Source organism: Pavona decussata, unplaced genomic scaffold (genome assembly GCF_977016875.1).
Source record: "Pavona decussata unplaced genomic scaffold, jaPavDecu1.1 SCAFFOLD_272, whole genome shotgun sequence".
Classification (NCBI taxonomy): domain Eukaryota; kingdom Metazoa; phylum Cnidaria; class Anthozoa; order Scleractinia; family Agariciidae; genus Pavona; species Pavona decussata.
In genome coordinates, this window is record NW_028145674.1 from 2,060,001 (window position 1) to 2,073,362 (window position 13,362).

General features: G+C 38.6%; 1 protein-coding gene across 2 annotated transcripts in view; it reads right to left on the reverse strand.

The window, feature by feature from the left end:
• Positions 1 to 13,299, reverse strand: part of LOC146455678 (CAAX prenyl protease 1 homolog) — a 276,576-nt gene extending 263,277 nt beyond the window's left edge. For both annotated transcript variants that reach the window (XR_014858985.1, XM_085094013.1), the window contains exons 1-9: positions 13,183 to 13,299; positions 11,846 to 11,992; positions 10,447 to 10,533; positions 9,622 to 9,738; positions 8,032 to 8,184; positions 5,907 to 6,248; positions 4,305 to 4,436; positions 2,365 to 2,508; positions 1 to 1,201 (exon numbers count right to left, since the gene is read on the reverse strand). The exon at positions 1 to 1,201 is cut by the window's left edge. Coding sequence is in view for 1 of the 2 variants with exons in the window: in XM_085094013.1 (XP_084950139.1) it covers positions 980 to 1,201; positions 2,365 to 2,508; positions 4,305 to 4,436; positions 5,907 to 6,248; positions 8,032 to 8,184; positions 9,622 to 9,738; positions 10,447 to 10,533; positions 11,846 to 11,992; positions 13,183 to 13,260 (1,422 nt within the window). In the remaining variant the exon portion in view is untranslated. The remainder of the gene's footprint in view (positions 1,202 to 2,364; positions 2,509 to 4,304; positions 4,437 to 5,906; positions 6,249 to 8,031; positions 8,185 to 9,621; positions 9,739 to 10,446; positions 10,534 to 11,845; positions 11,993 to 13,182) is intronic.
• Between the last annotated feature and the right edge of the window lie 63 nt (positions 13,300 to 13,362).

The following is a 13,362-nucleotide window of genomic DNA, read 5'->3' on the forward strand; positions in this document are numbered from 1 at the left end:
TCCTAGAGGTTTAGTTTGGAACACCGACATGGCCGCCATTTCTTTGTTTTGGGACACCAACATGGCCGTTGTGACGTGAAAACACTCTATAGACTGAACCCCTATTTTGAAACATGGGGCACGCAAGATAATTATTAAATCCGAAATTTAAACAAAGTCTGACCAAATGTTTCAGCAACAACGTGAAAAATTCCTCCACATTCGTTTGCGTGACTTCTGGGCAACTTTGAGCGGACTACTGACGCCTTTAAGTTCAGTAGCCCATCTTACGAAAATACGCAAACAAATAACCGTAATGATGTGATTAAGAACCCTAATTAACTCCAGGAAAGCGCGCCTCTTTTGCTCGTAGGCGCCACCATTCTAATAATCCCCCGATCCCCCCGGAAGTACCACTACTTCTTAAGCTCCCCCCCCCCCCGGGAACCCATGACCTCTGTCCGTAGTCTAACGAGCATCATTTGCTTCTTTTACGAGAAGCAAAGCTAAGCGAAACTATTCATGTAGAAAAGCAAGTTTGCTTTGAGATTCCCTTCACCTGCACGCATTCTTACTTTAACGTTTTGTTTTTTTTTGAGATGCTTGAGTCAAACCAGAAATAAATGCTCGTCTACAGTACGTCCCCCGCCCCTACGCCTTGAGCTTCCACAGTGCTGGTATTTCCTTGCTTGACAATCAAGAGACCGAGCAACGTACGCAAGCAATCGGAAAGCACAACACAGCTCCAGCAAGCAAACCATCCTCTCCCCAGCTCTCAACTCGCTCAGTTTCGCTCCACGTGTGACCAGCTTGCCTTTGCGTGTACTAAGAAAGGGAGTGCTTCAGGTCTATTGGCCAGGAAATAAAGTTACCAGGCGCTAAATCAAATCTTTACGATAAAACTCGCCCAGATTTTGACCTCCATTCTGTTGCGAAGTGAATGTTCTGAGTTTATTTATTTTGTCAGGACCCCCGCGCGCCATTTGCCATCATCTTCTTATTAGTCTTCTTTAGTTCCCAGGGCCCTAAGTCGCTCAATCAGCGGAGGGTGCGAGTAGTGGTAAGCCGAGTACAGCTTGTCTGCTACAGGGAAACCAAGGTTGTCTTTGTGGAGCTTAATCAGGGAGGAACGAAGATAACCGGCAAATCCAAGACCCTTTGCAAAGTCGTCTGCTTGGAATTCAAACTTTCGACTGAGTACGGTCATCAGAAAACCTAGCAACTAAAAACAAAAACGGAACAGAAAATAAGAAATAAAGATAAGCCTGCTTAAGTGGAGTGTTATTACTCGATGGTGCAACATTTGGGATCGCCCACCCGTATCATGCTCGCGGGATCTCCCGCCCGCCATTCGCGACATCACTTGGCGTCTGTTGTCGACAATGACGTAGAAATTCAAATCACTAAAGTACACAATACCTGAAGCAGAAAGATGAGAAACACAACCCAAACTAAGACTTTTTATAAGCCCACTTTGATTATCAGACTTTTGGGAGTTGGTTTCACTATTGACGAAATTGGGAGCACTTAAAAACTTTCCCATATTTTTGACGTCCGAATGCCAGTATGTTCTCAAACTCATTAATAATTCATGCAGTCAAAAGCCAATAAATGACCTCCATTTCGGTCAGGTGGATGAATCTTGATACCTCAATGAAACACCAGATGAAACACCACCAGGTTTTCATCTGAGATGAAACATGTTTTTCATCTGAGATCAAACATTTGCATTTTAATGAGATTAATTTCTTATTGTTTCATTTGAGAAGACATGTCAAAAACTCGGGCTTCGTGCTTTATCACGGGTTCCAAATACCTCGAAACAGATGAAAGCACTCGGCCTGCGGCCTCGTGCTTTCATCTGTTTCTCAGTATTTGGAACCCGTGATAAAGCACTCGCCCTCGTTTTTGACATATTACTTCAAATTCAAAATCATGAAACCATGCCATCGTATCTACATGTAAAAAACGGGAGTAAGTGTCAACTCTGTGATTGTGGTCAAAGGCTTACGCATATTTTACTGTGCTCAATCACAGGACACGACTCTGGTACCAATTCACCTATTGGTCAACTAAAAGCCTTAAGAACCGAGATGTCCAGTGTATAATATTGTTTACTTGTGGCAAAACTTTTCATCTGTAAGTAAGCTAAGAACAAACGACCTAAGCTTGAACATAATAAACAAAAGCTGATCAGTTCTCGACCTTGACACCCTACAGAGCAACCATCTAACGTCTGTGTCATTGATTTTGTTGTACATTGTATATGTTTATTGTCTTCAACTTTAATATTGTGAGTTGTTCATCAGTTACACTCAATGTTAAAGACGCATTCACTCGTAAAACAGCGACAGACAATTAGACTGTGAAGATATTTTTGCTTACCTCATTGTAGGGTGAAAATATGAACTGGAATATAATAACCAAACCAATCATGGTGGGTTGAGAGTCAGGGAAACCAAAACTCGCAAACAAAACTTTGTTGTGCATCAGATAACCAAATATCATGAAAGAAAAGAACAGATTGACCTAAGGAAATAAAAACAAGCTAATTATAGTAAGTCACACTCATTGTCAATTTTACCGGGTCACTTTATCTACACTGCAGTATACAAAAGTTTCACTAGCGTAAAGTTCTTATGAAAACAATACTATTGACTAACAGTTAACAAGACGTTCGGACAGCGTTGACTAGGGCTTCATTCAGAAACTGCACATTTTCTTAAAAGAGTAGACTGTAACATTACTCCGAACTTTTCACACCAGATCCGGCCATCCCTGGAATCCACTTCGAAGTTTGATTTCAGGTGTTTTGTTTACCGGACTTATCTAGTGATATCGTGAAGTAAATTTCATCGTGAACTTTCTTCTCATTTGTCTTACAAGAGGCCTCTTACAAGACATACGCGACGTCTGGTTTATGGCTTACGTCGGCTACAGCAGTATTGCATTGACCGCAGTAAAAACCAAAAGCGAAGTAATTACTCTGGCCAATCAAAACTGAAGCAAATAATGCAATGAACCAATCAGAATTCGAAGGAAATACAGAAGATGAAACCGATGCTAAAGCGCGGGAGAAAGCGTGCGAGCAAGTTACGATTGGTTTTGGTTTTGCTTCTCATTGGTTGGCCAAGCGGCGGGTGTTTGGCAATTACAAAGCCCACTAAGCAGAACTTAAGTAGACACGAATTATTTTCGACATTCGATTGAAGAGCGCTCTGCCGTCCGTTTAATAGAGTGAATAGAGACCTTAAGATCGAGGTTTGGCCATCTTACCGCAAACGCCAAACCGCCGTTTGCGGTTAGCGGTTTCACGTTAGCCGTCTGCCCATATTTGGGACTTAAGATCCACGGGTGATAGCACTGGTGAATTATGAGAAATTAGTACAAAAACAAGATGGCTGCTGCTCGCAGGTGAGATGTGAATTTTGACGTGTTTGTTGGATTTTATTGATTAATGAGAGCAGAACACTAAATCACTGACCCTTTTTAAAGGTTTTAAATAAGATAAGACTACAAAGATCTGCTGGACTTTATGCAGCTGGATAATAGCAGTTCTGAAGGCTCGTCTTCGAGCGATGAACATCTCGATTTCTTATTTCTAGTATGCATTCACATATCATCAGAAATCTGCTTTTATTTTACTTTGTTTGTCGTAGTTTAACCACAAAGTAATCCGACTGCCAAAACAGTTCCAGCAACAAATCGATCCGGCTGCCATGTTTGTTTTCAATTCATTCGTTCGTTCACTTCTATTTTAGCTGAGAAATCGTCTTCAAAATTACGTTTCTATGAAAAAGACCTCGATAATTAACGAGCGAAATAGTTCTAAATTGTAGTATTTCCTCTAAAACGTGGTGTTTGTGATGTTTTAGGGTGCAAATAAACTTGCGGTAAATCACTTACCTCTAGAGCGTGGTCTTGACGTACAAACGTGAACCTCAAACCGCAAACCTGACGGCAAGGCACTGGTCACATGACTTCTTGACGTTCGTGGTTCGCGGGAAATGCCGAAAAACCTCGATCTTAAGGTCTCTATTACTTCGGTTTTGCCGGGTAATAATTAGCTCGGCCTTGCACAACAAAGAGCGGCAGGACGGCGATATACAGGACAGTAATTAATGAATACAGCAAAAGAAAACAAGATCATGATTTTCCTGGACCAAAGGACACTGCAATTGATTTACCTGTGATATACCAAGGCCTGGATTTGCACAATGAAGAGCGCCAGAACGACGGTAACTAGGAAAGTAGCTTATATGCATACAGCAAACGAAAATAAGAGCATTATTTTCCTGGACCAAGGAACATTGCAATATATTTACCTGTGATATACAAAGGTTTTTAAGATTGTGACTGAGTTTCCAGTGACCCAACTCGTGTCCTAATATGGCCAGTATCTCGTCGTTTGAACAGCCTTTGGACGTCTCCTTTTCTTTCTCATCTTCATTTGACACCTAAACCAGCAAGAAAATGGTGAGAGGCAGTTTTATGTGTTTGTGCTTGTGTTTGACTGATGCTGTTTTACATTAAATATAATTAAGAGTGCAACTATCGTGGGGACCTCTATGGATACTATTACAACCACATAGAGGAACAGGTTACCTCTGAGCATTAGACTATACATCCCTACAGTTTCAGCTCAATACTGGCTGTTAGTCTCGGCAATGAGTTACTTAGTGAAATGTTTTCACGCGACGTTGCTCCCTTTACTTCGGGATATTTATAGCGCGATTTATTCAAAGAAATTCCGGTGCAAATGTTATCAAATGTCAACCTCAAATTTAACGGCGAAGAATGCACAGAACGCTTCAATCATAAAAAGCTAAAGCCCGGGAAGTTTGAGAATTCAACTAAGCGAAGTTTCCGTTGAAGGTGAGACATATTCTACATTGTACAACCACCACTCATCAACTTCCCAATCCTAGCAGTACGCACGATGTTTGTCCCATGAACCTAATTTAATGGCCTTAGCTCCCACGAGTCTCCTGTACCTTAAGGGTAGAGCATCAAAATTATTAATCGGAAGGTCATACATGTAGAAACGACTCCTGTTGGGAGAGCCCGGATTCCCTTTTCCAAGTACTGTATGCATATTCTACATTGAATTAATCCTTTCTTTTTAAATTAATATGTTTTCAGAATCAGCCCTTAGTTAACGAAAAAACGATCCGAAGGCGAAGTTGTCATTTGGGGTACCGCGATACCTAAACAGTTTGGCTATTTTTTGGCTGTTATTGATGAAAACTGAAATTGTCCTTTGCTTGGATTTTCAAAACTGCTATTAAAGTTAACATAAATCATTTACATGTAGTCATTCAACAGAGGATGATCATTTGACTGAGGCTGATTAATACAGTTACATTAAGTGTATGGTATGTACGCTACATACCATTACATTACATGTAAATGGTAATGGTATTATGGTAATGTATTTAGATATCGCACATATCACATACGTGTACTCTCATGGTGGTTTACAATTCTTCTGTGGGGTGAGATCGAACGACAGCATGTAAAGGCGCCTCTGGCAGGCAGGCGCTGTCAATCCATATTTTGATCTCACCCACCCACCCAGCCCACGCATGACAGATGAAATCAGAGACAGAGATAGACCACTACACCGGAGACTGCGCCCCCTACTCTTTTCGAACAGAGTGCGGGTTCTTTGACGTCCCGTAGATTATTAGGAACAAGTGTTGTGAGACGGGGCCTACGGGTTATCCTCCTTATCTGAGAAGACTAGAAAGTCTAACCACTTGCAGATGTCATGACAATGGCAGCACTTTCTCCTCAGTCATTAAAAGTCCCTGGATGTTGAACCCGCGACCTCCCGCACGGTAGTCCGATGCCCTACCAACTGGGCTAACCGGTCGGCACCATTGTTAACAGAGACATTAATTACATGCAACAGAGAAACAAAATACCTCCTGTTTGGCATCGTTCTTAGTTCCTTCCACTTCCTCATTCTCCTGTTTTTTGTTGTCATCATCTTCCCCTTCTTCCTTGCTGTCATCAGCGTCCTTCTTCACGGGATTTTCCTTCAGTAAAGTGTCAAACAACACTATCCTCTTGTTCTTGAAAAACCCATAAAAATAAGCATTGCTATGAGAGGACCTCTTCGATCCATCCACTATGTAAATCTTTGTCAATGGAAATGAAATCTTGGCAGCCAGCTGCTCGATTGAGGAGCGCAAGGTACCTTCAGGAAGGAGGGTAAACTTGTCAAAAAGTGGAGCAATGTAATCCATGTAAACAGTTACCAATACCTGCAAAAGAAAAGGGGGCTCTCTTAAAACATCTATTTTATGCAAGAAATACCAGCTCAACAATTAATTTTGGCTGCTGGAAAAAGTTTTAATGTTTCATTACATTTCTTTACAGTTGTTTGTACAGGAAGGTCAAACAAGAAGATCAGCACAACGTAAGATCAGAGGCAGACTTGTAATAGGCCGTTTGCAACAGTTAGTCACATGATCGATATTTGGTAAACTTGCAGCTAAAGCTGTATGAATTCCAGAAATGGAATGATCATGTTTCACTTAGCCAGAAAGTAAATTTTCAGCCGAAAACCACTAGAGGTCGAGAAGTTATGACCATTTGTGAACTCGAGAATTCAGTACTTTCGTATAGACTGAAGCGAGAAGTGTTTGCCCTCCAGTAAAATTTTTCATTTAAGCGCTACAAAAAAAGTCGGATTCTTATTCTAATTAGAGGTAGAATATGCAAGGGTAAATTAACAAGGATGCACAGTGCAAGGGAAGAATTATATGGCGGTTTGAAAATTTGGAAAATTATAAGGATTTATTTGAAAGATCACTGGAGCGTGACTGAAAGGCAAAGCGTCTTCCTCCCATACAAATCCTTCTAACTTCTGGCGTCCATAACTACTTCTGCTTAAACAATGTGAGTCTCAGAATCTGCATGGTAACACATTTTAAGCCGCTATATTCATTCCTAAGAAAATTATTTCTTGAAACTGGCTGAATCGTTGTGTTTTCAAGAAGGAGGTCACGTGACAAACTGTTGTAAATGGCCTGTTGTTGCAAAAAGAACTTAAAACTTGGAACTCTTCTTCTCAAACTCAATGTTTCATGAAAAGAAAACAAAGAAAATCACCACCGTGAAGGAGATTTGCAAATGTGGCCTTGATTATTGTAACATGGTGAACTTTTGCTTTCTCAAGCAGTCGAAAGAGTGTTCCATACTATTCCAAACACCTTGTCATTGGTTAAAAATAACTCAGCTTCCCCTCATTTTTTCAATCCACTCTTTAGTGTTTGGAAATTGGATGAAACGCACTTCCCTGTGTTTGATATAAAATGTTTATCTCTCATATGACCAATACACTAAATTCATAATCGCAAGTGAGGTGGATATGACTAGATTTTCAGGATAATGTAGTTTACCTTCAGCTGAATAAAAGGGGACCAATTGATTTTACATTAGAAAGCAAACAATTTCATATTGTAACTCTCCTTTGCTTTGACCACTTACACTCCCCACCCCATCCCTGTAGATCTGCCAAGTTATGGTGCTTGTGTGCCTGTGTATAGTCAAAATTTGGTGGCACTGTAATAGACCATTCTCCAAAATGGCGGCAACAGATTTAAATGAGTTAAAATTGAACTGAATGAAAAACTGTTACCAGTACTGGAAAGAGTACCTTTACTTTAGTAACCTTGCAAAGTTTCAGCATATTAGGTGTTACATCAGCTTAGGAAATGTAAGATGAAATTTAACAAATTTACAGACGCTTGTATGACTGGGGGTATACGAACGTCTGTAAATTTTTCATTTTTCAACTTACATTTTCTCAGCTGATATTACACCTGATATGCTGAACCTTTGCAGGGTTACTAAAGTAAAAGTGTTCTTTCTAGTGCTGGTATACCTTTTTTAATATAACTTACCGGTATTTGAATTTTCAGCCGCCATTTTGGAGAAGGGTCTATTTAGAAATGGGAAGGACATTGAAGTGTGCTTGTTCAGTCTCCTTTGAGTATAACTGGCAAGTACCGTACAGCCGTGCTAAACTATGGAAATACCCACCAATGTGACAACAAGTGTAAAAAGCCAAGTGTAGATGAAAAAGTACTCTCCTCCCCATTTGATGATGTACAGTAGAGTAGCGACTAATGGCAGGGTGATCGCCATCATCACAGCTAGCTTCTTTAAAAGATCCTTGATAAAAAAACTGATAGTCTGTGCAACAAAGAAAATATGACAGCTCTCAAAACAGGAAAGAATCATGCACAGATAATTAACTTCCACGCTTAGTCAACCAAGATTCACTGTCGCAATAACTAGCAAGTAATCAAGGTGTCTGCTTGTCATTGAGCGGTTTTCAATAAATTGAGTGTCAATAGTAATTGCGTTTTTGCTTTGGTTTTGCATTATTATGCTCTGTGATTGGTTGTTATAACTCGCGCCACAACCAATAAGATGTAAAACCAAAACCAATCATGCCTCGCTCGCATGCATTTTCCCGCACTTGGCGCCGGTTACATGTATTTGCTTTGAATTCTGATTGGTTCATTGTGCTGTTTACGTCTGCTGTGATTGGCCAGAGTAATTACTTTGGTTTTGGTTTTACGACACTCGATTGAAAACCACTCTAATCTGCATACACTACATGGCCAGGGGGCTGTTTCTTGAAAGTCCCAATAGTTTACCAGTTCCAAAGACGATTTCGCAGGCAAAATACTTCCAAATAGGGATTTAATCTCGTTTGACGATTTTAAAAGCATGTTTATCAGTTTATGTCACAGTGGTAAGTTTGTACCTAAAAGCCGATACCAATCAGTAAAACACAAAAAAATTGATTGGACAAAAATACACCTGTACTTGATGGTCTTATTAAGTTTTGGGGCTTTCAAGAAATGGGCCAATTAGTGCTCATCTCTAATACAATTCTTATGCAAAAAAAACCAATGGATTCATGACATTTTCCTGACAGGTTTAGGAAAACTATCAGCAATCAACAGTCAACAGTTAATTTAGTTTATTTTTAATAATGGGGATTGTTGATGACTCATTAAATAGAAATGTGTCAGGAATTAGTATTTAGATCGTCCAGTCTCTCTCTTTTCCATGGATAAAGTGAAGAAAAAAAAGACTGCCTGATCACAACTGATCACAGATTACCTGTGTCTCAAAGTTCACAACTGCATTGATAGACGCATTTTAGTTACCTGTTAAGTCACAACCTTATTGTTGTTCCCTCTATTTTCGGACAATGTGTTTCTCACATTTTACAATGAAAATAAAGCATATTACTATAAATCTACTAGCATTCTATCAAAAATGCTGTTCTCTTGTTGGCTCACTTTCTATTCTGTTATAGATAGTGAGTACAGTGAGTAGCCTAACAGTGTGGGGTGGCACAACCTATTTATATCATTATTCAATGAAAAAAGTGAAACTATCTTGTTGTTAAGTTTTCAATGACTAGTAGATTTATACTATTTAAAACAAGTAGATTATTTGCTCTTGATTTCTATGCGTGATAGTTGATTCAGGCTTCACCCTCATCAACTATTAAGCGACAGAAATCTCAAGCTCATAATCTAATAATTGTCGTTGTTAAATATAAAAAAGAAACCTAGTGAGAAAAAAAATGCCCAGAATATTTTGACAAACCTGTTTGTTGAAGCCATGTTTTTCCTCAATAACAAATGTGCTATACAGGCTCCATGGAAGGTCAGTGACAGTGCTGAAGAGCGTTGCAAGCAAAATAAATGCTACAGACTGAGTGATCTATAAAACATAAAGACATAATTTGACAATGATGTATTATTCAACAAGGGACACAAGCATACTCAGAAAAAAGAAACCCAAGCTCTCCCAACAGGAGTCGAACCATTGACCTTCCGATTTCTACACGTTTGGATGCTCTACCACTGAGCTACAGGAGACTTGTTGGAGCTATTAGGCCATTAAACTACGTTCACGTGACAAACATCCTGCATACTGCTAGGATTTGAATGTCAATGTGTGCCATATGTGCAAATATGGAATAAATGTGATGGTATATTATTTTGGTACATTATTTTTCGAGTTTAAGGCTATATACTAAGTGTACATCTACAGGGGTATATATAATATATAAAATGAATTTGTGAATATGTGTTGGGGCAGACAGGTTGTCAAGCAATTCAAAAATTCCAGAAAACATCATGTGTTAGGCAAACATCTGAGGCAAGTGTACAGCTAAAAGAGCAATTCAATATTAATATAATTAAACTAATATTGATAAAATAGAAATTGCAAAATCAAAGTTGCTCCAAAATTACATTATCAAGCTGCATTTTGTCACAGAGAATCAGCGAGGACTGTGGGTTACTGTACAATCTCCAACCAAATATTTTCTCTCAAGGCCCTCCATTTTTTCAATAAGGACATTATTGTTTACTTTCATTGACTGCAGTAAATTGACATTGATAATAACAACATGTAAATACACACCTCATATTCTGTTGTGTAACCAAACTTGGCAATTAACACTCCTGAAATGTTCCACAAGAATGGAATCCCACCCAACAAAAGGATAAGCTGCAAGCAAAAGCAAAGTATTTCTTTCATCTTTCACCTACATGTATAGCCCAGGCAAATGGTATTAATCACTTATTTTGCATTCTTAAATTAAGCAAAGTCAGTTTCCATAAAGAGTACGAGTTATTTGTGTCTGGCAATCACCAGAGAGACAGTGTATTCATTTGTACAAATTAACAATACAAGAAAATGAGTAGATTAAGGGAAGTAGCTAAAAGAAAAGCTGTTGATAGTGTTGAAACATTACTCAGTGGCCACTTCCAAATCATGTTTGGTTACTGTTTTTTTTCTTTGGTGTAACCCAAAGTATCTGGGCTGGCCTGTAGCTGGGGATCAAGAGAGGTAGAGGATCCAAACTCAAATAATAATTATATTAATATAATTGAAGGGGTGAGTGGAAAAAAGCCCTAAGTGACATCTGATCTTATGTCAAATTCTCCTTTGCTCATACAAGGAAGAACAAGGCAGTTTACTAGGAGAATAATAAGCACTCAATCAGATGTCACTTAAGGCTTTTTTCCACGCACCCCTTCTATTATGTTGTGATTCAATTTTATCCTTGGTTCAATTTTTATTTCCCTTGTTTTTGTAAATGGTAATGTACATGTATGATGAGTAAAAAAGAAAAGAAAACAAAAATTGAACTAAGAATAACACAACATAATAATATACAACTGTACCTTCCTTGTGAGGGGTATAGAACAGCTGGACATTGAAACGATTTGCCTTTCTGAACTAGTACATTCCATTAATACAGAAAAGGACCTGCACATTTCCATGCAACTTACAAAAAACAATCTTTGGCCCAAGATGTTCAAGACATGTATCTTGAATCCAGCCCCTCCGGTTACTAGCTGAAGTTAACTTTGCTCTATAAAATGTGCATTGGAATTTATCATGGTTACAAAAGCTAACACAGTACACATTAAGGAAATTTCAGTAAGGAACAAAGTGCTGAGACCACTTCAACTTTCAAGGTTTTGTTTTTGTTTTGTTTTGTTTTTTGCTGATTTTTTTTTTTCTTTGTTATTTTGCAACATTCACCACCTTCCCATCTCTATCTAAAATAACTCCAATTTTCCTGACCAATGCCAATTTTGCAATTCCACAATGAAAAATTAGACTGGAAGATGTCTTTGCAAGAAAATAAAATGCGCTACACAGTCTTCTTCCCATGTGTTTTTCCAGTGATGAGTAGTTCATCGACTTATCTAAAATCTCACGATAATGATCTCTTGGCAAAAGCTGCATGACAATTTAAACAGCAGATAATTTACTTTTATTACAACTCAATAATTATTATTATTCTTACTGTTGTCTCAAGTTGAGAGTAAGCTCCAGAAATGAAACCAAATGATTTCCGATCCAGCTGGTAAACTCTAGCCTTCTCAAACGATTCATGATCCAAGGCACCTTTCAGTTCATCTGGAACATCTTTGGTGTATTTTAAAACCTTATGCTGATAAAAAGTCAAGCACAAATTTTAATATTTAGTAAATAACTAGTTATAACAGACACTACATAGGGATCACGTGCCTCCTAATATGAGAGATATTTTTATCAACGCTGCTGCCTAACAGGAGTATTATAGCCTGGGACACCCAAGAAAATACTCTGAGCACCTAAATTTTTTAGAACAGCACTTAACACTTCACATGTTGGGCTCCTAATTTTCTTAGCTTTTGGCCTTGTAGGCTCCTTGAAATTTTTCTTAGGCAACAGCCTTGTTTGTGCAGTTTTTTAAGTATATGGGAAAAGCAGACCTTAGTAAAGGCTTTTGCAATAAAAAAAAATGCAATTCCATATAAACTGAGATAAACTTGAAAAGTAGGGCTGTCATCTTTCAAGTTAACATAAATGCAATCTTGTTTAATCTTGTCTATGTTTGCCCATCCACACTTCTTTTCAGCTCTCTTGTTTTTCATTTTGTGCTTTGCTATAGGGTGCATTTTTGGAGAGAATCCCAAAAAAAATTTGTTACCTCAGATCATTCGGATCATGGTGCATCAAAGCAACTGACAAACCCTTGTCCAGAGTGGATTCGTCGGTTCCTTTGATGCGCCATGCTCTGAATGATCTGAGATCACAAATCCGTTTTTGGATTCTCCCCAAAAAATGCACCCATAGCTTTAAGCAGTTATTTTGAGGTTCCACTCAAAATTGCATGACCTAGCCCCTTTTATGTCAACTTTGTTCCCCTGGGAACAAGGTTGCTTTTATGTATGGAGGTGTGAAGAAATCTTGCCCAAACAAATTTACAGTGTAATATATGTTGCTTTGTATGGTTCGATAATTGAACTTAGAAAACAGGGCCACGGGCCATAGAATAAGTATTCAATACTTTCTCTTTTAGTTTGTTTGAAAAAAACTGAAAGTTTGATTGAATCTTGGTTGTCTACAATGCAGTCAGGAAGGAGGTTGACAGTAACTGATAAATTCTAGATTCGTAGATGCTGTATAAGTTAAAACAAACAATATATTTCAGAAAAAAAAAACTTAAGTCCTGATGCACTCACAGCAAGCTTTAAAGCACACACGTGTCAATCAACCACGAATGTAAGACTCGTTGTACAACTTGTACAAAAAACACATACTCAACAATCCAGTCGCTCACTTTGTACACTTCAAAAAAGTATGGTATGCTGTTACCTGACGGTATGAAAGGTAGTTTTCCCATAGATAAGTCAGCCAAAGAAAGAGCACCACAGCAACAAGAACGTCCACCATTTTGATTTTGAAGAGAACTGAGCCTGCTATCAATAAAACCAGCGAGAAGTCATATGAAGTAATGCGTAGCTGCGTAGTTTGTTCCCAGTCTTTCGCAGTCCA